This window comes from Pholis gunnellus (genome assembly GCF_910591455.1).
Source record: "Pholis gunnellus genome assembly, chromosome: 8".
NCBI lineage: Eukaryota > Metazoa > Chordata > Actinopteri > Perciformes > Pholidae > Pholis > Pholis gunnellus.
This window is the reverse complement of record NC_136534.1, coordinates 12,261,129-12,289,009: the sequence shown is the minus strand read 5'-3', so window position 1 is coordinate 12,289,009 and position 27,881 is coordinate 12,261,129. Positions and strand designations below refer to the sequence as shown.

Here is a 27,881-nt window from a genome sequence, read left to right as displayed (position 1 = left end):
GCTAAAAGGAATTTAAGGGTTTTTATTAAAATCAAGATGTTACTGAAATCAGCTGGTCAAATATATTCTGTGTTTATCTTTTGTTGCAAAGTTATTGCTTGAACTCAGAAAGCGATAAAGTCTGTGTCCGTGTTGTTGTTTGTGTAACCTGATGGGAAATGGTTTTGAGTTTCAAGGATGACAGACAGACATTGCCATCCCAAGAGCCATGCTACAGCGAATGGCCCATCTTTTTATGTTTTCATTGTTCAGCTTGCTCTTTACTCTTAACATACTGTATGTAAAGAGAATGCAACACCAGGATACACTCAAAATCCTCGATCCACAAACATAACCAACGTGTAACATTACCACACACAGCTGGTCAGCAGACACCATAACATAGCTGCAACCAGATGTGTCGACCACAGTGTCAGTCCACCTTCTGATTCAGCTACTGGTGAGCTACAGTTTCCAATGAGGAGCTATTTTAGGAAGCAACAGCAGTCCCATGGGGGATGACAGGGTTTTCCACTGTGACCCTGCAGGTGGGGTTCAGGGAGAAAGGTCAAAGGGTCACCACCCACTGTCAGTGGGGCTCGGTAACTTGTGTGTCCCTTGTGATACCACGAACATCCTGCACTGTTAAAAAGGAATCCAGACGGAGGTTTACCCCAAATGCAGATGTGTGAACACTTTCATGAGACAAGGGATTATGGTGTATATATGTGAGAAGATAAATCAGTGTTTGATTCTTATGTGGTTAAATATATTTGATGATCTTTTATGTTGTTTTGCTTTTATTCAATGATTTATGGTTCATTTATTGTCATTATGTAACACAGGTTTGCACAACAAAATTCAGTTGTAGCCCTTTTGCTACATCAGAAAAACATAACAAAACAAAAACAGTAGTGCATTCCTGTGGGAATGGTTTTAATTTGCATCAGTATTGATCAATGTGGAGCAGCCATATTGTTAGTATTAGGTAACATTTGCCATACATTTGACTGACCTAAAACCTACATGACACATCCATGATACCACTTGTAACATGACGGTTTGATGTAGGGCAATTATCAGCCTCAATCAAACAACATGAGAAGCCAGATGTGGGAGAAATCACATGTTTTATGTTTTAACATTAAGTCATTAAGACTACTCATTTGTTCTTTAGTTTTAGGTCCTATATATTCATAATGTATATATTCCTGTTTCCTCTATTATCCTCAGTTTACATTTTTAGGCAATTCCTGCTTGATTCTTTTTCATCTAAACAATTCAGCCTAAAGCTACGTCCCTCATTGAAACACAAGTCATCATCTCACTTATCATCCCAATGATTGTACCTGAGAAAAGATTGATTTTAGTGTTGAATGTAGAGATGAGAATAAAGAGATTACAACTTTGATACAAAAAAATACACATTTATTTTCAAATGTTGAGTTTTACAGTATTATTGAGACGGATACAGCAACAAGCAGTGTGAAGTATAATTCAAGTAGTAAGCAAAACAATACCATACCAATATATACAATTCATGTTTACATTGTTACCGATTAACTGTGTATTTGATACACACTCGGCCAAACAAGCTATACTGCAAGTATTTACAAAACCTTTGTCATGTGCACTACTTTTAACAAAAAGAAAAACCTAAAAAAAACATACAATTTCATTTATTGAAGGGAACATCGACATTATACAACAGGGGTCAGATTTCGTGCAGATGTTAGAAATGACACTAAGTAACTACAGTGACCTCTCTTAGGACCAGGTCAGAGCACACAGTCCAGTTATTTAAAAAATGCATCCCATAGTTGAAAGATTTCCATGGCAGCGCCACTAAAAGGTAACAGCTCACCCTAAGGTCCTTTATTTCCTTCTTTGTATTTTATCAATGTGAAAGTAATTGGATTACACTATTATTATGTTTTTAATAGATTTAGGTGTCAAAGTGTCACAGTACAGCAGGTCTTTTATTCTGAAAGAGGAGCTACTTTCTCCTTTGCCGAGCATTTTTCTACATGATTTAGCCTGAAGAAAACACACTGTGGTTTCATGCTCTTTGTCTAAAAAAATATAATTATTTCCTGATCAGCCAACCCGACTGTCAATCAAACTATCTGGTTGGAAGCAACCATGACACTCCTGTATTTCCCCACTAACCTGTAACGTTACACCTTCATGTTTGACCTCTTAAGAAGAGACAATGTAAGAGCACAGACATCCGTCCATCTGAAGTCTGTTGTGAATGGTTGGAAGTATACTCCTCCTGATATATCACAAGGTTTAAGTGCTTTGATTCTACTAAACAATAGAAGATGACACTTATTTGTCCACAGGATTTTATGAATACAAGTATGATTCTGACCATAATAAGCAGATCTAATCGTATTTTCACTGTTGATATATCACAGACTTGTTTTAATCTAACATTTAGAGTTAATGCAACTCATGTTTTAAAGTGAATAAAAAGCTATTCTCCCTTCAATAGGGATTTTACGACCTATAACCGCTGTATCCCATCTCCGATGGCTGCCACACAGCGTTGTCCTGGGGACAGTGGCTGTGACAGACACAGGTCAGGATCACCATGACGGGTCTCCTGGTTGTTTTAGCTTTGGCACACTGGAACTCCACCAGGGCGGTCTTGGTTCTGTGGGGGGTACAGCAGCGGCCGTCCGTGCAGGAGCCACAGTAGCGAGGCTTGTAGGCCTGGACGCTGGTGCAGTTCTTATAGGAGAGGTGGACGGCTGCGTCGCTCCTCACCATCCTCTGACACTTACTGCCTCTCTGCAGGGAGAAAAAGATCCATTCACTGAATGCATGTGCACTGTATCCCTCTAGAAAATAATGTGATTTTTTATGTATTCTCATGCTACTGGGTTTGCTGTGGAGTAGAAACTCCTACAAAAAGGACATGGCATCCAAAAAGTACCTTCTGTGCAAGTTGTGTCAGCTGCTTCTGGTCCTGCTGGTTGTCACAGGGTCTGATCATACACAGCCGGCTCTGCTTCACCATCTCACACCGACGGTTCTTATTGCTGACCCTGGTGGCCACTCCCATGCCGCAGGTTTGAGAGCAGGCGCCCCACTCGGTTGTCTGCTCAATGCAGTTAAGGCTGGGGTCCCAACCGTCGAAGCTCACCGTTTCCTCCTGACGATAGGCTGAGGGAACACACAGGCGGACAGTGGGTTAGAGAAAGAAGTCACCATGTCATCTGGTACAAAAAGTAGACTAAGGTGTATACTTGAAACTTGAAAGCAACCAATCCAAGAATGTAGAAAACTTATTTTGCTTGATTGGATTCAACTGATGGCACATTGGAGACTGAAGTGATAACACTGTTTCTTTCCTCTGTGTTTCCTCCTCTCAGCCTTCCTCAGCTCTTACTCTATTTTCCTCTTCCCTTCCTTCCTCTCTTGGTTGCTTCCCCTGATCAGAGACATGTACATAACCTTTCAACTCTGTCTCACACTGCAGTGGCACTGACGTCAAAGAGGAATGGTTGATTGTATGTGTCTATCTGTGTATTTATGGTCCGTCACGTCCCATCACACCCGACTTCCAGTCCACTCACCCGCCATGGCGAAGCCGCCCAGTGCACTGGCCTCAGCCTGGGGCTCACACACCCACTTCTCGCAGCACTCTCCAGGCACCTGGACCCTGCGTGGCATGGGGCAGTCCGGTCCAGGCAGCATCACGTCCAAGTTGCAGCGCGGCACACAGGCGATCTGCCCATCGCGGCACATACACTGGTACTTACAGCTGGGGAAGAAGGTCTGGCCGTTCTGATAGACAGAACCGTCCAGAACACACACATCTCCTTCATGAACTGGATGTGAAAGAGACAAAATAGGGAATTTATTTAGTTTTTTTTTTTTACAAATTAAATCATGTCTTATTCACAAGAAGAATAACTTACATCAGGACGAACAGAACACACAGAGCATCTACTGTAAATTGGACATCCTGCACACAATGTTTGGGAATGTCCACTCACCGGCACAGATCCCAGTCCTCCTGTGGACCTCGACGGTGTATTCACACTGCAGCCCTTTCCGTGTGTCACAGGGGTTCATTTCAGAGCAGACCTGTCCTTTCTGACGGGCACACACCAGGCAGCAGACGCAGTCATCCAGGATCAAAGGGACCCCTGGGAGACACATGGGGGGCTCCTTAGGGCACTGGCATCTCCGAGGGCACACCTGGGTCCAGACTATTGTAAACACCTGGGTGGGAGACAAAATTCATTGGTCTTTTACATATTGTTGAAAGTCTTGATCTATAATCCAACCAAAATGACAAGCCTACTTCTTGAGATTAAATATTACACACAAAAATACGTTTTATACAAAAGTAAAACCTTTTTTTATAGGATGTAAAAGTTGCTAAACATTTTGTAGGGTAATTCATTTGACATGTCTTGTGAAAAAGAAACAAACTCAGTGAAACTTATTCGTACTGTTGGTAAAAAGTGGCTAACCAATTCATCAATTTAGGTCAATTAAGACATCAACTGTGAAAGATTGTCTGTGAAAAAAGAATCCGATAGTTTCCAAAGTGAGAGGATTTTTTTTAAAATAAAATAAAATATTGTCTTTATCTTAAACCCCTTCATACCAAGAGCATCTGGTGTCACAATATAAAACTCTGTATCTCAATGAAAACAGTTACTGTTGTAATGCCTACCTGTGCTGCAAAGAAGACAAAAAGAGCTCTCTCTGACAGATTGGTCATCTTCCTGTTAAATAAAGCAGAATCCAAAATATCTGCAGTCTAAAAAGGTTTTAGTTGTCTTTACTGGAGCTGATTTGAGTTCTTTTGGTCCGGTGTTGAATCCTCTCCCCTCTCTGGCTGTTGTGTAGCAGAAGTTTGTGATCTCTTTGTCGTTCTGGCTCAGGGCTCGGGAGAGGAGGACCTTATATAGCGGAGCTGTCCTGCTGGCACCATGACGACAAACAGGAAGGAATGTCGGCGAGATCGCCCAGAGTGTTGGAGGAGGATGAGAGTCAATGAGGATACCACAACATACATGGAGGTTCATAACATTCTGCTGAAAAATACTTGTATCCATGGTATTAAATGTATAGCTCTTGTATGTATTCATTATATGCTTTCTTCTTTTTATCTGTTAGTTATTAATGCACACTTTACTTTTTCCTTTTGAAGTTTCCGTATCGGGGATTCCCTTTGCCCTCCAGGGTGTTCCTGTTATATGGCATGGGGTTCCCTTACTTTGGTCCCACTGACAGTGGGTGGTGACACTTTGACCTCTCTCGCCGAACCCAACCTGGGAGGTCACAGTGGAAAACCCTCTTATTCCCTGTAGGATTGTTACTGCTTCCTAAAATAGCTACGCAGTGGAAACTTTGGTTCATCGGTAGCTTGGATCAGTGGGAGGACTGACACCGTGGTCGACACATCTGGTCAGAGATTTGTTATGGTTTTATTCCAAGCAGAGGTACTTGGATGGATTTGGGGGTGAAAGCTGACTGGATCCCTGAACAGAAGTTCATATTCCTCAGTATTGTTTTTTGTTTTTAGAACTAGAAGTCATACTATCAGTATCGTTATATGCTATCAGAAAGAGGCTACAAACACCAAAAAATACATACAGTATCATTAGTTAAGAGTGACACATATTGATGCTTTTATTTTCACGGGTCATCACTATTTACATTCCGGTTGTTCAACTTTCACATGGCGGACACGAGCGACAGAAAGGACACATTAAGCTAATGTCAAAGAAAATGCTTTAAAAAACAAGAAACAATAACAAGACTGCATGCGTGCAGAAGTTGTACAAAATAACACACGGACTGAGGCAGCGCGTTAAATGCTATTCATACGTTAGCTTATCCTTAAAGAGGGAATCAGCTGACCGAGCTACTTCACCTATGTGGCCTCGTTTTTCAAGCTGTGACCATTGGGACGTTTGGTTTAAAAACGATGAATATTTCAGGTTTTTTTTTTCTGTTTGCATGAGTTTCATACAGGCTACCAGTATTGAGTTAGAGGTTGGTTTCCACTGTGTGATGGCCCAATCTGTGTTCAGATGGTTTTAAGAGAGAGATTGACATTTCGGAGATGAAGTGGCCAATAGAGAAGCTGGAGTTTGTGAGCTTTGTGTGTAAAATCATCAGACTTCGAAATCACATTACTGTCTACTACATGGCGTACTGAGCACCTACTGTATAAATATTAACATTTCAAGGTCAATCAAATTATTAAAACATGGAATTCCTTTTAGACAGTAGATAGTTATAAACTAATTTGTTGCAGAGGTTCAGTGTTCAGCGCTTTCTATTCTTTATACTTGACATGCACCGTTTGGTTACACCCACTGTACCCTTTTATTTATTGCAGTATTTGTTCTCTGTTGCCATAGCAATATCTTGTTCTCAGCAAAGTCAAATATTTAAAATATGTGACCAAGAAACTGTTAACAACTACCACATGTGGCCAGCTGTTTGGAGAACATTTATACGCAGGTTCCTCCCAACTTCCTTCATCAATGAAAGATACTCGGTCTGTCCATCCACATATTATATAAACTGTTGACTCCGTCACCCAGTTAGTACAAAAAGAGAAAGAAATTGAGGTTCAGATCTGCCTTCGAAATGACTTGTGATTCCAGCGAGCAGTGGTTAGCTCTGCCAAAATCTTGATTCAGTGCTGTTCAAATAATTTGCCCGAAGAAGTTGGAGAATGTCAAATATCACAGGGATGGTTGTGTTTGCCGACTGTGTGTGGATTTCTGCGCCTTTATTGCTTCTGCTTTGGTCTTTTTAAATTCTGCTTCTATTTGGCTGCTGAAGAGATAAATCAGGAGATGGTGCTGTTCCACAGACACTTTTCACAGCTGCGGTACACACAATAAACTAAGGATCATGGATCAGTTAATTCTGTCTTTCCCTCCCAGATGTTTTTCATTCGAAAATCTGTTTGATTAAATTGATTGTAATCCCTCGAAACAATGCTTTTCTTCTGTCTCTCTTGAGCCTTCTTCTCTCCGGCATCTGAGGCCTCTCAGTAAGGCCTAAACGTCTGCCTGTTCCCATTGTTTGCACCTATTTACTGTGTGACTACTTGGCACAGTGTGGCAAAGTGGGATATCTCCCAAGAATGAGGTGGGAAGCCTGCATACGCACATTCATGGTATCTGTGAAATAGTTCCGCTCTAGAGAGGAACATATGGAAGAAAACAGACAGGGAGGACAGAGATGGAGGAATGAGAGGAAATCAGGCTGCTGGCCTTAAGACGGAGGAGGCGGAGAAGGAAGAATGGATGAACAGACATGCAGTAGCTGACTAGCCTATGCTCTATTGCTTTCCCTGTTTGTTTGTCAGTTTCCGTTGTCCAGAGGAGGGGTCTGTGGTAGGACCTGTGGCTGTTAGATGTTACACTTTGAGTTATTTTCACACTAATCTTTTGTTCACCCCCTAAATACCCCTCATCCTCCAGTGGAAGGACATGTTGTGGTACCACTTTAAACTGAGGTTTGACGCAGCCCTTTTCTAAACAAAGACGGATCGCAGAGTAAAAGACTTGCTTACAGGCGGCTTGTCAGCGTGCTAGCTGTTGTTGGACTCCGCTGTAGGGGATCAAAGCTTTTGCCAAGCGGTCAGGCCACACAGTCAACGCCACGACTGAGAGCTCCCCATGATTCATTTAGAGTTTACACTGACGGTCCAACATCATTTAATGTTCTTGTGACACATCATACGGTAACATAATGTGGTCAACGGTCTGTGTGGCGCAGTAGGTGGAGGACCTTCTTAAGAAGTCTTCTGTTCACAGCGAGGAACCTAATGAGAGAAAACATTTTACGAAAACATCACGTGTGTGGAATTTTTATTATACTCGTTTGACATTCATGAGCAGATCATGATGTTTGTGATTCAGTTAATTATGGTTAATATTATGCTTTCTTTATAGTTTGGGATGCCAAATTCACCTTTCCTGTTGAATCCAATGTAGTTTGATATTCATTATTTTGGATGAGAGTTGTTTTCTCTTGACAGTGCCTGGAATATTCATTCATGAATCCATGATTGCAGCCAGTCACAGTATTAGTTCAGGAACAGATGAACTCAGGGGAAGCAGAATATTCAGACTACAGAGATCATATTAAGTGATCCTATCATTTATGATTAAAACAGGCCAGTTTCTCCCCACAGCCAGGCTGCACCGTCTGGGATCTCGTGGTTGCACTTAATCCCTGACTGAAAGTTGGATGGCTCCCATTGTATTACGTATTAAAACAGAAACATTATCAAAAGTTCCATGAAAAGGAAGGTGCAATAGGAAAAAGACAATTTCCTCATATCATTTGGATATAATCATACATTCAGCCTCTGACCATCTTGGACGAGTCATATTTGGAACCAAACAGTTACGAAGTGTAGTGCAAATTTGGCAAAATGACTGGATTCTTTCAATGATGTAATTACGGACAGAGATTGTTGTGTGCAACAAGTGTGTCTGATCATTGCATGCACGGCATGGTTGAAAAGCTGCTTATTTCCTGCATGACATCATGTTTTCCTTCAGTGTCTAAAAATGATAAAACTGAACATATAGAGTTCAGTTTGGGTAACTGGTGTATTATGTGTTTTTTACACAGACTATTGAATAATCTTTCGTGTGTTTTTAGTGCGCCTTCATCCTCCGCACTGTGTACGCTGCAGAATTAATCACATGTAAAGTAAATCACAGAGTTTAAGCATCGGGGATCGGAGGGTATTTAAAGAGGGCTCTTCCAAAGGAAACCCAGACTAATGGCGTGAATAATTCCACATGCCCTAAGCAGCGTTTCCTTTCGTGAAAATATTGTTTTTTTTATCAGATCATTTAACTTTGGCTTCCAGCCTTTAGACATGTAACTCCACAGTGCACCATTACTGGCTAGCAGTACATATGATGTCTACCGAAAGGAATTTGAATCACTGTTGATCCGTGCGTGTTGTTAGACATAAAAATGGAAATGTCAGCTTAATGGGATATACAACCAGTGAGTTAAAGCATTGCAGATGTTGCTGCAGCGATGTTTTGGAGACAGTTTGTATTTGACTGGGAGTTCATGTGAGGCTCTGGTCGGGTTCAGAGAAAGTTCTGAAAAAAGCTGCCGGTCTTTTTTTAATTTCTCCCTTTAACCCATCTCTTTACCTTACTTTCTCCCATGCACATCATCAGTTTACATCACTTCCTCCACACATTCACGGATGACTGAGCGCTCCCCATATTTTCAATTTGCTCGCCAAGTGGCAGTCAGGCAGTGGGTTTAGCAGCTTGGGAGGCCACCGCAAATCTCTCACTCTGGGTTTATTTGCTGCACGCCACCATACATGAGCTGAGACTCTGGGACGGAGGCAGATGTGTCTTATGGTGGGTGGGTGGCTGTGGATGGATGCAACACGTGTTTTATTAGTGGAAACTCCATATGGAAAAATCTATATTTCATGAGGATGTCAAAGGCTTTATGTTCTGTCCGAGCAGACATATCTGATACCTGAAAACCGTGTGTATAGAAGAACAAGCACAACGTGGGGATTAGTAGAGGTTCACAGGACTCTGTATGAGAGAAACATTGTAGTTTGTGGTGCTGTTGTACAGTATTTTACATTGTAATTGATCACTTGTTGGATTGCATTATAATCTCTGTTGATGATTGTTATGATGTTGCTCATCTTGGGTATGAATCCATGAAAGTGGAAGGTGGTGTCCTGAGGTCTTTTTAATAATATCATTCTACTTGGCCAGCTATGTGTATTGTTGCTTTGAAGATCAGTCTCCCAGGATAATCATCATCAAACATAGTGCTGTATTGTCCGTGGAGACGTGTAAGTCAGATAGAGGGTTATTGTTGTCAGTGGTCACAGGGCCAACACACTCGGTTGCTCTCGTCTTCTCTGACAGGACACCCTGTTGAGTGTTCACAGTGTTTGTCACAGTTTGGAGCCATGGATGGACAGTGATGTTTGTTTGAACTTCTTCTTGGTGGAAAAACTGAGCACATGGCTGCCGCTTGGGGGAGATCGCTTACAAAAACAAACACGCATATTGAAATTTATGGCCATATCTTCACAGGTATTATTTCCAACAGTGCACAGAGAGCTCCGAAAACAGAACAAACTCAAGGAGGTCTGACTGGAATGATGAAACACAAATATTTCATCCTGGAAGGAGGATCAGATCTCAGCTTGAATGTTGGACTTTTGGACGTTAATCTAATGTTTATATTAAGATTAGCAATGATCACTGAGTGTGACTTGGCCTATTAATTGACTCATACAAATAATCTGATACATTTCATATTTAAAATGTGTTGCTAATTGCTTCATTCAAATAAACAACATTTTTATTTGAATAACTTGCACAGCTTTTATAACCAATTTGACGTAATTTGGCATAAAAACATAGTATTCAATCCTCCAGATGGTTTGAGCCTTTGGCTGTGTCACTTTTTCACCAGTTCAACCTGCTGCTACTTGGTTTGTTTGGGGAAATGGTTGTTAATCTACAGTGTTTGCAACCACACGAGACAATTTGTAAAGAAAGTGACGCAAGTAAAGAGACCATGACCACACATTTATTTAATCACATTACATTATTTATACATTATTTACCCAACACCACTCTAAATATAGATCACTTTCACTCAGTTTACATGCTGTAAAGTGTTGAAGTGCTGTGACGTACGTGCTCTTTATGATTGTAGCAGAAATACTATGACAAAGTCATTGTTAACACCCTCAGTCCTCACACACTTGCTCTTTTCTTGGAGCAGAGTGTAACATCTTTCATTACGCAAGATTTGGCTTCTAATTTATAAAAGAGTTACTTTTAGTACAACAGTAAAATTGCAATTTAAACGTTATTTATATTTATTTAATATTCTCTGCCACAAAATATTTGAAACATGCAATATATGTTTCTCATAATGTTTCCTGATTTATCAGTTTTCCACTAACGACTGCCTCAATCAGTTTATAGTCCACAGCGATACACGTGAATTTAGGGCAATTAAGAAAATGAATAATGTATCTCTTGAAATGTCAGTAGAGTAGCAATGTTTGAAAGGATATTGGTTGTAGACCGACTCAAAACCTTTCTGTCCATATCCTGTATGTCATTTTCACTTGATTCAGGATAAAACATAATTCAAATTTCAATGAGATCTTGCACCAAAACATATATTTTTTTCCTTTGACTGACCTTCTCTTGTAAAAGTCGTTGTTGGTGCTCGGCTGAAACCATGGAAACCAGCGACCTGGCAGATCCATACAGTGTGAATTTTGTTGACAATTCAGCTTACAGGTCCAGTGAACTGCATGTAGCGCTGGCATTTTGGGAATGGGAATGTTAGGTTTCACCTAGGAGTTGGGACAGAAATGCAACCTTAAAGAAGGACAGAGGGCGACTCAAGGGTTACAATTTACAACACCGTTCTTATTTGTTGTTTACTCAGTGAGAATGCTCTGGAGCCAGAGAAGAAAAAGAAGGTGGAAGAAAAGACATGGAAAGGGGACCCTGGGGTCAGTGGTCTGTCCCTCTGAGGAGCCTTGGCCTTTTATACATTTTAACAAGTTGTTGTTCTCAGCTGAGGACAGACGAGCGCATACCAGCTTCATGATGCAAGCCTGCTATTTGTTTCATAATGGCTGTAAGCAGTTTACCTAAAGAAATGTCTGAACCTGGTCATTACAAATGTGATGTTCTGTTTTAAGATGAGTAGAAAAGTGAGTTGTTGATACAAGACTGTCTTAGAATAGTGAATAATTTAGCTGTCAGCTGTCCTCAGCACTAATAGACAGGCAAAACATTATTATGAGGAACAGCACCATCTTCTGGGGGTGAAAATGAACCTAAGTGTAGAGGTGAAGGCAGTTATATTTGAATTACAGGTCTGAACACAAGTTAACACCTTCAACTTCCTGTTCATTGCAGAGTACCACCGGTGATTCTTCCTATTTAGTTCTGCTGTTTTGAGCAGCGAGTGCAAAAAAAAAGAAGCAGGCTGAGAAAGACTCCACATGAATGCTTCAAAGGCTGCAATGCCTCAGTCTGACCACTAGAGGGCAGCATGAACAATGTTAACCTTCAATGATGCTCTGTAAGGGTGGATCTCTCTCTCTCTCTCATATATATATATATATATATATATGTATATATATATATATATATGTATTCATCACAACAGGAAGCACCTCCTTTTACCTCCCTATGCTGCATATGTTTTCCAAGTTTAAGACTTTAAATCAGGCCACAATGCAAACAAATTGGTGAGAATTCATTCTCAAAAAGAATTCAGGCTTTAATAGTCTTCAAAACACAAAGTGAGCACAAATTAGATTAAAGGTTAAACTGATGCACATAATATGTACATTTAGTCCTTTACAAAAGGTTATAGACAGTATGACCTTTAGTTAGACCGTAGCTTCCCCCTTCATTTTTCTGCTTTGGCTGTAAAGCCTCAGGTGGAGCACTTGTTAATGTGATGGCAATAGAACGCCACTAAATACATCATTACTTAAGGATTTAGTCCCATCTAACTGCCTGATAACCTGTTTAGGAGCTCGGAGCAATGCAGGTTCAGGGCTGTTTGCCAGTGAGGCTACAGTTCAATCAGGGCCACATCACGACTGCATAAATTGAAACAATTTTGTAGACCGGACATTACTTAAACAGGAACAAAAATAATTAAATGTTTTTTTTTGTACGAAAGGCTTGATTTCTAACTTCTAAGATTTAAAGGCCAGACTTCCTGTGGTTTAAGATATCATCTTGCAGGCTTACGATCAGGAAATAATAACAACGGACACAAGGAAATTCAAGTAGTCAGATTCAGCCTGAAGCCAAAATGGAACTTAATTCAACAGGAAATATAAAAGATAAAATGATAATATAAAAAGGATTATTTTGCTTGTGAAAGGAAATACATTATTGATTACGCCTTCATTAGAGTGCTTCCACTTTGCTTTAACTCCACTTCGATGATATTGATCGGATATTATTTAATTGAAATTCCCCGCGACTGCACCGCTAAAACGTTACACTTCCAGTGATAATGAGGCCTGAGATGAGGTGGGACTGCATGGGGAGTAAAGCTTTCAGCCTAAATGGGCAACTGTTTGTTTTGCAGCAGCTGTGTAGCAGCTGCTCTGCCCACACAAATACACACTCGTAAGCCCTTCACTATAAAGTACAATACACACACGTAAACACTTAGACAAGTGTATCTATTTACTGTTCATGAATATACTATATCTAAAGTCTCTTTGTTTAATGAGCGCACACACACACACACTTATATACAGAGATAGAGACGAGATCAACCTGTACACTACAGCTCTGTGAGGACTCAAAAGGGCAATCAGGTGGTCTGAGGCAGAGTAAAGCTTTTAAGTCTGCATCATTAGCTCCCTTTTAGAGGCCAGAATGGTTTTCCATCTATTTAACCAAGCCGGTGTTCAATCTCTGGCTTCGACTTAACAAACACAGACTCGCCCTGTCAGCTTGTTGCATCTCACAGGAGAAATGTCGCAGTGACCTGACCTACAGTCTACCTGGTGGGGATGAAACCGTTCAGTTAATCTCTTCAGATGTTTACACAAGAATATCAAGCTTACATGACCGGGAACTTGTTTTTCTTCTCAAGAGGTTTTTGATTCGGATTTTGTCATTTTCAGTCAGCAAAGTCGTATTGTATAATATATTGTATTGTATTATACTGTTAGGTCCCTTCATACAAAGAATACTCCCGCACTGCTGGTGACTCATCAATGTCTTGAAGTATTTTCAGCATAAATGTGTTAAATGAGTCATTGCATGAAGAGTTTAGTTTTGATTCATTTAATTCTTCTTCCTCCGTTACAGCATTTCTGCCTTATGATAATATAACAGCTTGTCAACACACTTGTACACATAACCAAGGCTTGAAAGATTCTGTAATACAATTTAAAGAATGTTATGTAAAATGAAGATTTTAGGAAAAAGACCAATACCATCTTCTGTTTTATGTATATTTCTATTATAACTTGGGATTCACCGACGTCGGATATCAGCCAATATTGACTTAACTTGCTGGATCGAGTATCAATGGAGCTGATCTATTCAATTATGTGCTGTATATATTGGATTATAGATCTAATGTAAGTTTCCATTTTGAGTGATGAAGTTTTAGAGTTTAATTTATATTTAAAAGAGCCGTTACAATACAAACGCAAAAAAGGGAACAGAAAATCTGAATCAATATGCTCATCACTTTATTTATTCTGCAATGCATTATATTAAAATTACATCATAATGTACTTCATTCAGCCTACTTTGGCAGAAAAACATGCAGAGGGCTGAAAGTCAGTAACCGCCAACAAACACAAGCACCAAACTAAAAGGAAACATTACATGTCCACTTACTAAACAATTGATTCATATACCACAGATCTTAAGCGCAGTCATTTTAGCCGAAAAGACATTCACATCTCATTCTTCTTTTTTTCTACAACATGCATTTTCAAGTCTATAATTTATTTTTCATCACACAGTATCAAATTGTGTTTTTCTAATTTTCAGGATCAAATGACTCTTAATGAATATCGACCTTAAAAAAAGCCAGTAATTTGACTGATATGGATCAAAACACAATGTTCCCTCACTGTTGATTTTACAACGGATACAGAGTCAGTTTTTCATGATACGATCTCATAACATTACAGCTCTCTTAACTAAGTTTAGGTTTGATTCCCAGACACAGAGCCAGCTCATTTCTCTGAATCTTTCCGTCCTTGTTGGCGTCACAGTGACGCAGCAGAATGCCTCTCAACTTGTCCAGCTCAGGGCCCGTGAGATTGGGCTGGAGACGACCGAAGAGAGAGGGAAAGGAAGAGGGGAAAGGCATTATACTTACTGTATATCTTGTAATCAACACTATGCCAGCATTTAGACAACCTTCTATTAGCATCTGTTCCATATCTCTCTTTGAGTTGACAGTTACACTTGTTAGCTCAAAACGAGTTCCTCTTAAAAAGTACAGAATACAATTACATTAATTCCGTTTGATCATCAAATCAGGTTTAGCGTCACATTGGGTGGTCGGTAGGGTTGTGGGAGAATAATCCATTTACTTATGTATCACAACTTTTGATTTTAAAATGTCTAGATTGATAAAAATTCCTTAATTTGACTTTGAAGGTATAACAAATGTATCGCTTTGTCCAGTTTTCAAAAATAAAGGCATATACAAAATACATTTAAGGAAATTTGATTATATTTGCCTCAAGTATAAAACATGTCGTCTGTATGCGTAATACATTTAAAAGAAAATGTCATTAAATTCTCAGGGAAATTGATTTTTGGGTTGCTCGAAAACATAAAATGTCTGACGATAATTGATATTATTGACTTCAGGTCATCTCTGACTATATACATGCTGAAAGTCAAACGTTTTTACTGTACGATTACATTTCTTTTAAATCTCAATACTTTTCTAATCGACACCCAAGTATTGTGATAGCATGGAATTGGTAGCTCAGCATAACGGCCCAGCACTAGTGCGCAGCAGATCTTAAAGCATATCTATTTCGCAACGTTTCAGTCGCAAATATTTGGAGTTTACGTAGTTATAGAGAAAGTTGTAGGGCTGCATCTAAGAATTATTTTGCTCATCATTTTCTTGATTGATCTATATACATTACAACAATTGTACTTCTTGTAAACAACACTCTAATATCAGAAAGCACATTCACAAAAAGCAGCAGCAGAGCGTCATGTCCTACCCTGACCAGCCCCATCATGTCTTTGACAAAGCCGTCCACCTCGGGACCCTCCAGCACTCCGGTCTTACTCTGAGCAGGAAAGAGAAGAGGAAGAAAACAGAAGAGAAAAAAAGACAAACAGAAAGGAGGCGTGTGGATTACTTCATCTAATTCACATCCCAGTCACATTATTCAGTCATCCATTAGCCTTCCTTTGGTTCACTTTCCAGCATGCTAGCTATAGTAAGCTCCCTGGAGTGTTTGCCTGTGAACCATATAGCTGCTCACATTAAATGTATTTGTAGTGTCCACAAACTGCAGCGGAAAACAAATTCTTCTGACTCTCTTTCTCCCTGCAGTTCTACAAACACTTTTGCTCGATGGCATGTTTCAAGTGGGGGCGAATTGAGACATTAGTCATCTTGCTATAAGACCAAAGTGCTTTAAAAGCTGATATCTGTAACTTTCTGCGTCATTTACCCTCTTTGGGATCTGGAGATATTTTGTGTGAAAGACTGCTGTTAACATAAAAGAGCTAATAGAAAACTTAATAAAAAGGCTTTGATAAATGCAGCCAAGGTGAAACAAGAGTGACAAAGCTTCTCTGAACATTAAGGCACGTACATTTAGAAGAAAAAAAAGGCTTTCACACGAGCCATTAGTCCTAGTACATGCCGTACTTGACAAAGACAATCTAGGCAGGGTCATGAAAATGCTTTTACAGAACAGCGGAAGCTTGTCAGTGACTCCTGATAGAGGTTATTGTGTCCTATCTGGAGCTGTACTGTGTAATGAGTCAGAGAGTTAACTCATCAGCCCAGAGAGTGACTTGACAACCTAATGGGTGCTTTATTTTATTAGGTTTCATTATAGAAGTAATGGAGCTAATTGGATGGACCGTTGCCGTCCTCTTCGGAACACCCACACGCATGCAAATTATTAGTATTCATTTGGGATGGAACTGCTTAGTGGAGACGATGCCTGCCTTGACTGGAACGCCACCATCACAAGAATCATAATGTACTGTCCTTTCATAAGAGATTGATAGCTGTAACACATTTAGCTGTTGGGCTGCGGGTGCATCTTAAAGGAAGACGTGGAGAGCGATTGTTTTGCCGTCCTCCTCAATATAGAATTTCCTTCAGGCTAGCTGAGGATTTAAACCCTCAACCTTGAGGCTAGAAGCCTGGTGTATTATTTGTCTACATTCTCGCATAGCTTCCTTCAGGACATGCTAGTGTGTAATACAAGTCAACGCCTGTGTCCCTCACGGCGTGGTATTGTACTTACAACATCGTAATGGTCGAAGATCTTCTCAAAGTCTTTCTTTCTCTCCTCTTTACTGCAGGCCTTGGGGAAAAAAAGAGAGTTCTTATAAACCAAGGCAATATGGATTGAGAGAATTTAGGTTAAAATAACAGAACATAATTGTTAAACTGTCTTTTGTTGCGTTTTCATCTGTCAAATATTAAAGAACAAGATAAAGATTACACTTACATCCATTTGGAACTGGAGCATGAAATTCTCCTGTAAAGCCAAGATCCTAATTGAGGAAGAAATAAATGTTTTACGAGCAGTCGAGCTATGAAAGAGATTAATGTTCTTAAAAGAAACAAACATCTGTTGGTGCATTTTGTTTTTTTGTTCAATGACCTAGCTAGATTATCCAGATGCATGCTGCTATGTCTCTCCACCAACTCCCATTACAACATGCAAGCTCAAACATAATCCATCAAGCTTTTTAGCATTCAAATGTCTTATCCATTTGAACTTTTTTCTTAAAATGCAATTCATTCTGAATAGATACAATCACAGACAGCTTAGCATTGCAGGGAAGAAAAGATCATGTTTCTTTTTCTTTGAAAAGTACCTGGCCAAGTCGTTCAAATCCAAACAGCCATCCTTGTTTTTGTCAAAGATTTTCATCTGCAAAAAAAAGAGGATGTACTGAGGAACACAAAAAGAACTTCAGCGACTGATTTTCTGTATCGCTGGTTCTTTCTCAACACCACTTGTGACTCTAGAGGAGACTAATCATTCGATCTGACACTGAGCGGGAAACAATCTCTTCCAAATTGAAACTTAAAGAATAGTAGGAATAGGCTTTCTGATACTCTGGGTTTCTTCATAGCTAACTCTGGGAGACAGGTAAATAACTAATGCAAGCTGCCTTCTGTGTCACTGTCTTTTGACATCTGAAGCAGCACATAAAATCCTCTGAGCCATATCTTAATTTAGCAGAATATCTGAGTGCAACCACTCTTATACAGCTTTTATTTGTGAAAATAAACACGTCAAGAATAATGTTTTGAGTACAGGTGTTGCATATGTTTTTTCCATTTCAATAAATGTACAGTAAGTCACTGAAAATTGCAGAATTTCACTGTTAAAACCCCCCAGCTGTACACAGCCAATACAGGAAATACATCAAAGCCTCCTACCCACAGTCAGCCACTATAGATTGACCAATTAATCCAACTGCACACTGAGTAAAGAAAGGAAAGGGTTTCGCATAAACGTATCTGTCAACAGCGACTGGTTGCAAGTCAGATCACTGTGACACCTGAGTTAAAAGGATACGTCTAACTGTTTTAAAGCCAAACAACGTAGAGCGAGACTAGCTGCGGAATGTCAGTTTGTGTGCATGAGAGTGAATTGTAATACTACCATTGTGTCTGTGTACTCCTCCAGCTTATCAGATGACACTTCCTTGTGATGCTTTTGAAACAGATCTTTCAGGAAACCCTAAGAACAAAAGTTTATCACATGATCAGACACATAAAGGATCAAATGCAATGGGTGATTGACTATTACACACACAGGATACTTCTTTATTGTGTAGTGAGGGAGAGGACAAACATCTCAGTGTGTGTCAGAACAGGAAATAGTGGCTGCGGGTTCTCTGCCAATGCCACCACTTAAGGTTTTTCCTCGAACAGAAAAAGAGATGTGTAATTAATTGGTCTTCTGTTGTGCGTTTGTGCTGACAATCTTACTTTGAGCTCCAGAGCTGATATGTAGCCGCTGCTGTCAGCATCGTACTTCCTCCATATCTACAGGGGGGAGGAAAGGGCAAATTGTCAAATGTTTACATGCAAGCGCACGGGTGAATTTGAACTAGTTGGGATTAATGCAGTTGCATTAAAATCATCGTCATCATAGCTAGTGGTGATATTCTGTCGTGTTTATATAATGCAGCATTCACAATGAGAACTATAATTCACCGTTATATATTACACTCTGTTAAGACACAAATTAGATGGATATAATCCAGATGGTTAAAAGCATCTTGTAATTATGATGTTATCAAAGTTAACAAGAGCAGCATTGAGCGTTATCACCACTACATTAAAAGTCGAACTCTGCACTGGTTCCAGTCAGGTTAGAATTCATACTCTGGAGGTTGTTGGGAGACTTCCTCATACTTTGCATGTCCTGCAACTCCAAGTTACTGATGCACGCGTTTACTCATTATACAGAAAAACGTGTTGCATCTTACCCGCCATTATAATATTCGTAGAATTTATCCATTGATACATTTCCTAGTTGCCGTTATAGGCTCAGAATCAAAGAACCAATTAAAACTGTTTTACATTTTCAAGCTTTAAAATGTGGTACTTGTGTGTGTGACATATTTTTTAGTCCCAATCATACAGTTTATGGCTCATGTCTACGTACACAAGAGTGTAATCAGTCCTGTAAAATTATTAAACATGAAACGATGGTCCCCAGTCAAACCATGAATGTCGCAGTCACTCCATGTATGTGTTCGTCCACTGGCCCATCAGGATACCTTTCTAGTGTTTGTGGCTTGATTCACTGGGATTGATACATTCTTTTGGGGATTTGGCTCGTCTTGTCACATCTCATAATGATGTTTGGTATACTTTGTGACCTTACCTTCATGAAGTCAACACTGTTGTCCAGAGGAGCTTCTCTGCGGAAAACTAACAGGAAGTTCTCATCTTCAGGGAGGATCATGTTGGCCAACTGGAAAACAGGGTGGAGGTCAGCGCAGTGATTGGATAATGTCATTCTATGAGGCGTTTCATCTTAAGTTGTGTCCATTTTATTAAGTTTACAGCAGTCATACAAACCTCAAAACAGCCCAGTCTGTAATTGTGATCAGATCCGGGGTCAGTTTTTATTACATTACCGTTCAAAAGTCTGGGGTCGCCCAGACAATTTCGTGTCAATTTTCAGTTTCTTCGCAATTTCTCGCATGGAATAGCTTCATTTCTAAGAACAAGAATAAACTGACGAGTTTCACATGAAAGTTCTCTTTTTCTGGCCATGTTGAGAGTATAATCGAACCCACAAATGTGATGCTCCAGATACTCCTATGTAGATATTTCATTAAAACCAGACGTTTCCACCTAGAATAGTCATTAACCACATTAACGATGTATAGAGTGTATTTCTGATTAATGTAATGTTATCTTCATTGAAAGAAACAGTGCTTTTCTTTGAGAAATAAGGACATTTCTAAGTGACCCCAAACTTTTGAACGGTAGTGTATATACATTTTCTACAGAAGAAATGGATCCAATGAAACAGTGGACAGTGAGGTTTGTGGATTATCCTGATAAACCGAGACGCTGTATATTGAAATTTCCATTCACCTTTATTGTATTAACGGGACAGCAGATGCCTCAGCCGCAGATATGTGAAAATATCTACATGGGTACATGCAACGAAAGGACATGTGAGAATGTCAACATGTTTTATTGTCATTTAGGTGACCAACCCTACACAAGCTTCTCCTGGCACCGCTCCAGTTCATGTTGCTCCTCTCTTGTCTGAACCTATTTCATAGTATCAGCCCTCCATTAGCAGATTAAACTGGCCCCCCATCATCAATCTAATTATAGTACAAGATGATACTGCGGCCATTGGGTTCACAAAGAACCACTCAGTCAGACAATCGCAGTGCACCAACAGTGATGCCAACTCCAGAAGAGCAGTTCAGGAAAGAAACGCAGATTATGACATGTTTAATGGCGTAGTGAAGGACAGACCCAAATGTAGGTAGACACTGGCAAATAGAGCGTTGAATATAGGTGGTTTTAATGGTAAAGAAAATGTTCAACACAAAATTTGCAGAACAGAGGAGTCAAAAACATGGGTAACAAAATTGTCCAATAAAACAAAACTTCAAAAAACAGGGAACACGGTAGGGAAGAGCAGAGATGAATCAGAGAACATACCAGGGTTGATCAGCAGCACAAGTAACACCACAGACCAGGATACACCAAAGCACACCGACAATGAGGGACACAGGGTTTAAATACACTGGGAAGGTGCAGGTGATGAGACACAGCAGGGTTCAATCAAGGGCGGGGCAGACGATCACGGAGGCGAGAAACAGACAAGGACAGGAAGTGAAGTGAACACAGGACACAAGAGGCGGGGAAAGTCAAAATAAAACGGAAGAAACTACTAAACAAAACCCAAAACCGTGAGAGATTAACACACTTTGAAAAAGATTTGTGCCATTGTTGGATGTTTTTAGACATGTCTCAGCTAAAGCAATAATATGAAATAAGGTTGAAGTCATTTTCTAATTATCTGTTGATCGAAGGTTGAAGTTGAAGTTGTCATGAATAAAGAACAGTTGGCAGTTGCTGGCAATACATAATACATCTGTAAATTGTTGAATAAATCTATTCAACAATATGCAAGTGCACTTTGTAAACACAACGGTATACACAAAGTAGCCTATACATGGTACCTACTGTACAGTACTGCAGTGTTGCCTTAAGTAAGAAGACTGCATGCCAGCAGAATGTTACTGTTCAGACTGTAAATCCATGGATGGCAGTCAAATGCTGGACAGGTTGAAACCCTCATTTCATCAAGCGTCCATCTACTGAAGTGCAATTGAGTCATTAAGAGTCTCAGAGTGCCAGATTCATGACGGCCGTGTTGGAAAAAAGGCTTTTAAATATCGGGTCCACACAATTAAGTATATATGTCACAATAAATGCACGGTATGCTGCACATTTGCTTACCCTGCAGTAATAGTGGGAAGGGAGTAGGTTACTGTTTATAGATTTAAAGAGATATCGTCATATTCTTCTCGTCTGATAGTAAGTTAACACTGTGTCTTAACAGATCAGTCATATGAAACTGAACTAGAAGTGCAACAGCATTTCCTGCAGTCATCACACAGGAAACTATCGCTTGTGATAGACTTGCTTACTTCCTTCTTAATGCTACAAATTATTTAGAAGTCCAAAACTGATCAGTCGAGAAACATGAACCTATATTCTTATTGTTGGCTGTAGGGATGCAGCCACCAATCTGCTGCGCTGGATCAGCACCTGGTCTGATGCTGACTTCATTAACTGGATCGGGTATTGACCAGATATAACTAATCCACTAAAATATAGCTCTGTACAATATACATTGTAGGTACAGTTCCTCTGTCAATGTCATTTAGAATGACAGTGTTTCTGCTATCAGCTACATTCATTAAGTCACATAACAACATATGTTAATGTTCCAAACAGTGATTTTACATTTGGAAAAAAGAGAGCACGGGTATCAAATCGGGAAAGAAAACGTCTGGTGGGTGCATCCCTGGTCGGCAGGGCGTGTCGCTACAGAGAGGTTTGACACTGTTCCTGCATCAGCCACCATGAATCAGTGGAAGTGGAAGGCATGTATTGATTTTATTTTCAGCTTTTTTGAGTAAAAGCCAAAACATCTGGGGTCTTTGGGTGCAATGCATTAGGTAATTGGCCTAAGTTTCTTTTTCACAATGAATGATAAAATGCTCTGATGAAGTACTGCTGCTGTGCCAAGAGCTGCACCAATTACTCAGAGTGGAGGCTGAGAAAGCAATGTCATCAAAACATGGCTGTACATTTCTCGAAAACAGCCGCAGCCTGTTGAATTGTCAGTCAAATTCGATTTAATTAAGTCTTTAGAGAATCTACCTTAATTAACTACTTTTTCAGATTAGATTTGTATTTGTATTCCGTATGTAGTGCGTACTGTACATACAGTAGATTGTTAGGTATTTAATTCAGATAAATGCTCTCCGAAGGCTGTTTCTTCATTAAAGGATGGCTAAGCATGACCCTAAGCAGGCCTGGAAATGAGTTTTCAGTCTTCTTGAATACAGCACCAGTTGCACGCTGTTATTGATACATGAGAAAAATAAAAGATAAAGAGGAGATGCGGCGGAAGCAGAGGGAGGGGGAGTGGAGGAAGCGGTGAGTAGAATCGATAATTCTTTTAGAAGATTTAGAATAATAGAGAATAGAATAAAGAGGAAGTTAGAGTGAGAGGGGTTTTCAGTGTGTGCAGTTGGTGACTGAGACAAAGAGAGAGAGGGGGCATTGTGAGGAAGTCGACTTGTGCAGTGTGATTCACCTTTACTCACTATAAAGTACCCGACCTTAATATGAAAGAAATAATCAAGTGAATGAGAGAGCGATTTTAGATACAGAAATGGTATATATTACCTCCTGAATCTGTAGTTTCCCATCAGCAGTGACATCATAGGCGGACATAAACCTTTGCTTCAGCCTCTGGACTCTCTCTGCAGTCACTTTCTCCTGAAGTGACACAACAGATTGAAATGCAATTGATTTTCTTGCCCCAAAACCATCATTGAACTGAACACACACATGATGGTGATGATACAGTATATGAAGGGTAAAATAAGACTGGTAGCTACAGTAAATAGTAAAGAAAACATGATTACTGAAACGAATGATGTTGAAGGACTGGCTGAGTCACAGTTATTTTAAGCAATGTCACCATGGATACCTCTGTGATCTCACATTTTTCTCTCTCAAGTTTTACTTTCTCAACCCCGGGCTAATAGTTTGTAAAGTGTTTCTGTAGCTCACTCTACATGACCTTGATCCACCCAGTCCTTCTACTCCACAGAACAAAGTGTGTGCTGCTTTATACCACAAAGCTTTGCCTCCGTGACTTGTCATCCAAGATGAGATGAGGTATTTCTAATACAGTGTTGTGATTATATTTTATTTTGTATGCATTTACAGTGTGTTCGTCAATGACTTGACTGCTTTTGGCTGCAACAAGCAGTTTCATGCAAATACCTCTGTGAAATATAAGAAAGCTATCTAAACTTTCTCATCAGTCGACTACACGGTGCTATAGATAACGATCTAGTGCATGTAGTGCATTCACTCATGAAACTTGATGCACATCAGGATGTGGAGTATGAACATATTTTAGCAGATTAGAACTAAGGATAGATTGAGGTAAGTTTGTTGTATGCTTATCTGAGTTAAGAATCACATTTCCTTTTGCTGTGCAAACCAGTTTCTTTCTTAATCAGAGCTGAAGGCAAGAATATTTCAATGTTTCAAAAAACACATTTAGCTAATCATCCCGTTTTTCTCTGCAGACACCACCATCACTGTACTGTAACTATAGAAACCTGTTGAAGTCTGAATCATCGTTTCATGCAGCGCAGAGCTCACTGACTGCAGACTACCAGGTGCCGGATCCTTGCTCATTACAGAAAGATCCTCAGCATCAGCTTTCATGTTCGGCGCCAGTAATCTCTTGTTGCTAAGCAGAAGTTTTTCAAGCACAAATTAATATTTGACTTAATGTACACTATTGACAATATGTACACTGCGTAATGAACTCATGTATTCAGGCTTTTACTGATACTACATTTACACTGCATCACACACAATTTCATAATTACTGGATATGTTGCCCTAGAGGAAATAAAGACACAAAGATAGAAAGCCTCCATGTGGTTATTGTCACCAGTGGCTGAATATAGTATAATAGAATCACTGTGCCATGAGAAATGGACAGCAGTACTCATCCTGGGGGCATTTATGCTGGAAAGCAAACATCGGAGAGACAAAGTGGCGTGTGGTCGGTGGTCTGTTTGTTTTAGTGCAAACCCATTAGTATCCGAGGGAGTCCAGTCACACAAGCACACACACACTGGAACATGTAATACTAGTTGTACGCCCATTTGGTTTTCCATTATAACTGGAGAGGAACTTTTCCTCTGACAGTGACCAGAGCTCTTTAATTGTGCTGTGTTTTACATCGTTACAGTCACCCCACCCATCCTAGATAACTGCATCGAGGTTCAGCTGCCCACACAGCAGAGATCAATGTGTCCAAAACCAAATGCATTTTCTAGAAGCTGATTCAAGATTCAATGCCATCAAATGGTGTCTAACATTGAATAATTAACCTAAATATGCGGAAATTAATTACATTTGAATGAATTACCATTGTATGCAGAACATTGAATTTAATGGAACATTTCAATTGTATCTTGAAAACAGTAATGTACATTATTTACGCTAATATTATTAGTGTTGGCTAATACTGTGTGTATGTGCGTCCGTTGGTTTGTTCATAGCGTCTCGCAGGTGGTTATTGGAGTTACTGTTTTTGAGTTCCTGTTGCATTTCTATCAGCTAAAACCAGCATGGCCATTTTCCTCTGACCTCTGACATCAATGTGGCATTTTTGCTCAGAGAAATGCTGCTCAATGTTTTTGGATAATTCTCTTTAAACCCAGAGAGTCCAAGTAGATCAGCAGTTTCTGAAATACTTAAACCAGCCCGTCTAGCACAAAAAAACCATGTTCAAAGTCACTAAAATAAGCTTTCTTGCCCAGTCTGATGCTGTTTGGTTTGAACTTCTGCGGATTGTCTTGACCTGCCTAAATGCATAGAGTCGCTGCCACGTGATTGGCTTATTAGATATTTGCAATGATGATATAATATATTGGCCGGTGAGTGTTGATTGACACATTTAAGTAGTAGATGCATTTTTCAGATGTAAATGATGTTGCAGTTTGTGTTTTTGTTCCTGCTCAGCTGCCCTTGACATACACTGTATTAAACAGCTGTCATCACAAGTTCTGGAAGAATTAATTAAAACAAAGTTGACTTACCTGTGGAGCCAGTTTCTTCAACATGTGACGGAAAAATTCATCAAGCTCTTTGCCCTCAATGTGGCCATTATCTGTCAAATACAAAATGTGTCGTAAAAGTCCTTATTATTATAGATCCAATGAAGCGAGTCAGAATTTTCCTCAAAATTCAAATACTGAGTTAGACACAGAACTTCAACTTCCTTCAACCAGGACTCACACATTTGACATCACAAATAAGGACAAGGTCTTTTTCTCTCTAGTAACAACAGAAGAATGCTCTTTTTCAGTTTAAGGTAGATGGAGGAAAAATATAATCTGTCCTTACCATCTGCATCGAAGTGTTGCCAGATTTCAAGGAAACCAGCTGCATCCAGGTTATCAAAAGCACTCTCCATTTTAATGAAGAAAGGCAAAGAAAGCTGTTAACTTTGACACGTAGAAACAATGAGGACTGAGGTGACACACTGTGTTGCACCGTGCGGTTGCCTGCTTGGTTGACATATGCTCCTTTCTGACTGAGTAAAAACCACTCCTCCTCTGGGTGTGTTTGTGTGTTTGTGTGTGTGTGTGTGTGTGTGAGAGGAAGAGAGACAGTGTACTGTAGCATTGTATTTGCCATCTGGTGGCTGTATTGTTACAGTGCAAGTCAAAAGTTGCAAAGAAAGACAATACAGAGATTTTAAAGCCTGTCAAATAATTTTAATCAATATTAATATTTGCACAAAGAAATGTTCAACACCAGCAGAATGACTTAGTGGATCTTATTGATCCATGACAAAATGGAACAAATAACCCATCAAGACTGACAATGAGCAAACATGTCATTTGTTTGTGCGTTTTATTTTTCCAGCTCAGGGAAAATGTTCATTGTTTTGCATCATTTCCTTTTTTTGAATCATGATGAAAGTAGCATTGAATTGATTACATGTAATGACAAATTAATACATACAAATAATTAATTTCTACATTTATGAACACAATGTACAAGAAGAAAAACAACAAAGGATCAAGACATCACCGGACACTGTTTTTTATTCCAAATAAGTTACAAACAAACCCCTAGTATAGTAGTGTACTTAGTACCAAAACAACGGAGGTTTTGCTGTGTTCACATAGGCGTGTGAATGTGTCAGTGTGTATAATACACATTCATATCTACACACGCACACTCCTACATGTATGAAAGCACATATATACATACAGTACAACTCACAGCCACATCATGCAGTCACACACATGTAGACTCGGGAGTCAAGACTCAGTGTTACTGGTTATCTTCACTTTCTCCACTCCGTGCACCAACAGAATTAAAGTGGATTCTAATTTTTCGTCAGTCTTTCACACAACGTGAAAGAAACACAGCCAGCTGCTTCTGAAATCCGACACAGAAAACAAAAACAGAGAGAGGAGGTGTCCATATTATTACAACCATGTTTGAGCAGTACTTGTTCATGCAGTGTTGTAGCTTTAACTTAAAAAAAAGAGATCAAATGCTGACTGTGATCATTTCAATGCAACACATTTGCAGGTTAATGTTTATTGTTATGAAGTGAAACCAATGGCTGCCAGAGGGTAGAAAACACATGTAATTTCTGAGAAAGTCATTTGTGTGAGTTCAGAGTGTTCTTGACTTAGCATCACGGAGTCACTTACCTGTGGTGTGCACTGTACATCAGATGCTCTTGTAAAGAGGAAGGGGAATTGTGTCTTTCCTCTCAGTTAGCAAAGGCCAGATCGGTGTCTTGTCTTGAGGCTCTTCCAAGGACCTGCAAAACATTTTGCATTACAACAGAAAAGCAAAGCAGCCTTACTAATCTTTCACTAATAGTCTAATTAGCATTACTTCATCAACATCTATCTGTGTATGTCACAAAAAAGACAAGATGTGAAAGACAAAATGTTGTCCTACATCAGAACGTCAACTCTGATTAGTCGGTGTGGTTTGTATGATCTGTTAAGTACAGATCAGAAGACTCACAGCACGGAGGAGCAGTTTGTCCAGCAGCCGTCTTCTGTTGTCAGATGTGACTGCAGGCAGATCCCAGGTCAGTGCCAACTCATTGATTGCGTTTTTTTTCTTCAGATGACACATCTGCTGTACCCTCCAGCTAATAATGACAATTAGAATAGATTAGAATTCCTGATTCTCAAGACTTGCATAATATTCAGATTTGATACAACAAATAGGGAAAGGACAACTTGTCAATAACGCGGTTGACAACACCCACTGGTCTCAAA

General features: G+C 39.7%; 2 protein-coding genes across 2 annotated transcripts; both read right to left on the bottom strand.

Annotated features, from left to right (window-relative positions):
* Positions 1-1,428: 1,428 nt before the first annotated feature.
* On the bottom strand, positions 1,429-4,863 carry LOC306699946 (CCN family member 3-like). Its single transcript, XM_079164764.1, has 5 exons — positions 4,676-4,863; positions 3,987-4,215; positions 3,564-3,818; positions 2,921-3,150; positions 1,429-2,775 (listed from the first exon to the last, which is right to left on the bottom strand). Exons 1-5 carry the CDS (start codon positions 4,721-4,723, stop codon positions 2,482-2,484), a joined length of 1,056 nt encoding a protein of 351 aa, XP_079020890.1. The 5' UTR covers positions 4,724-4,863; the 3' UTR covers positions 1,429-2,481.
* A 9,374-nt stretch (positions 4,864-14,237) lies between these two features.
* On the bottom strand, positions 14,238-26,139 carry LOC306699635 (secretagogin-like). Its single transcript, XM_079164322.1, has 11 exons — positions 25,969-26,139; positions 25,662-25,732; positions 23,215-23,307; positions 19,643-19,732; positions 18,739-18,795; positions 18,410-18,487; positions 17,613-17,668; positions 17,240-17,285; positions 17,033-17,092; positions 15,764-15,832; positions 14,238-14,841 (listed from the first exon to the last, which is right to left on the bottom strand). The coding sequence occupies exons 1-11, from the start codon at positions 26,036-26,038 to the stop codon at positions 14,710-14,712; spliced, it is 822 nt and encodes a 273-aa protein (XP_079020448.1). The 5' UTR covers positions 26,039-26,139; the 3' UTR covers positions 14,238-14,709.
* Positions 26,140-27,881: the final 1,742 nt, after the last annotated feature.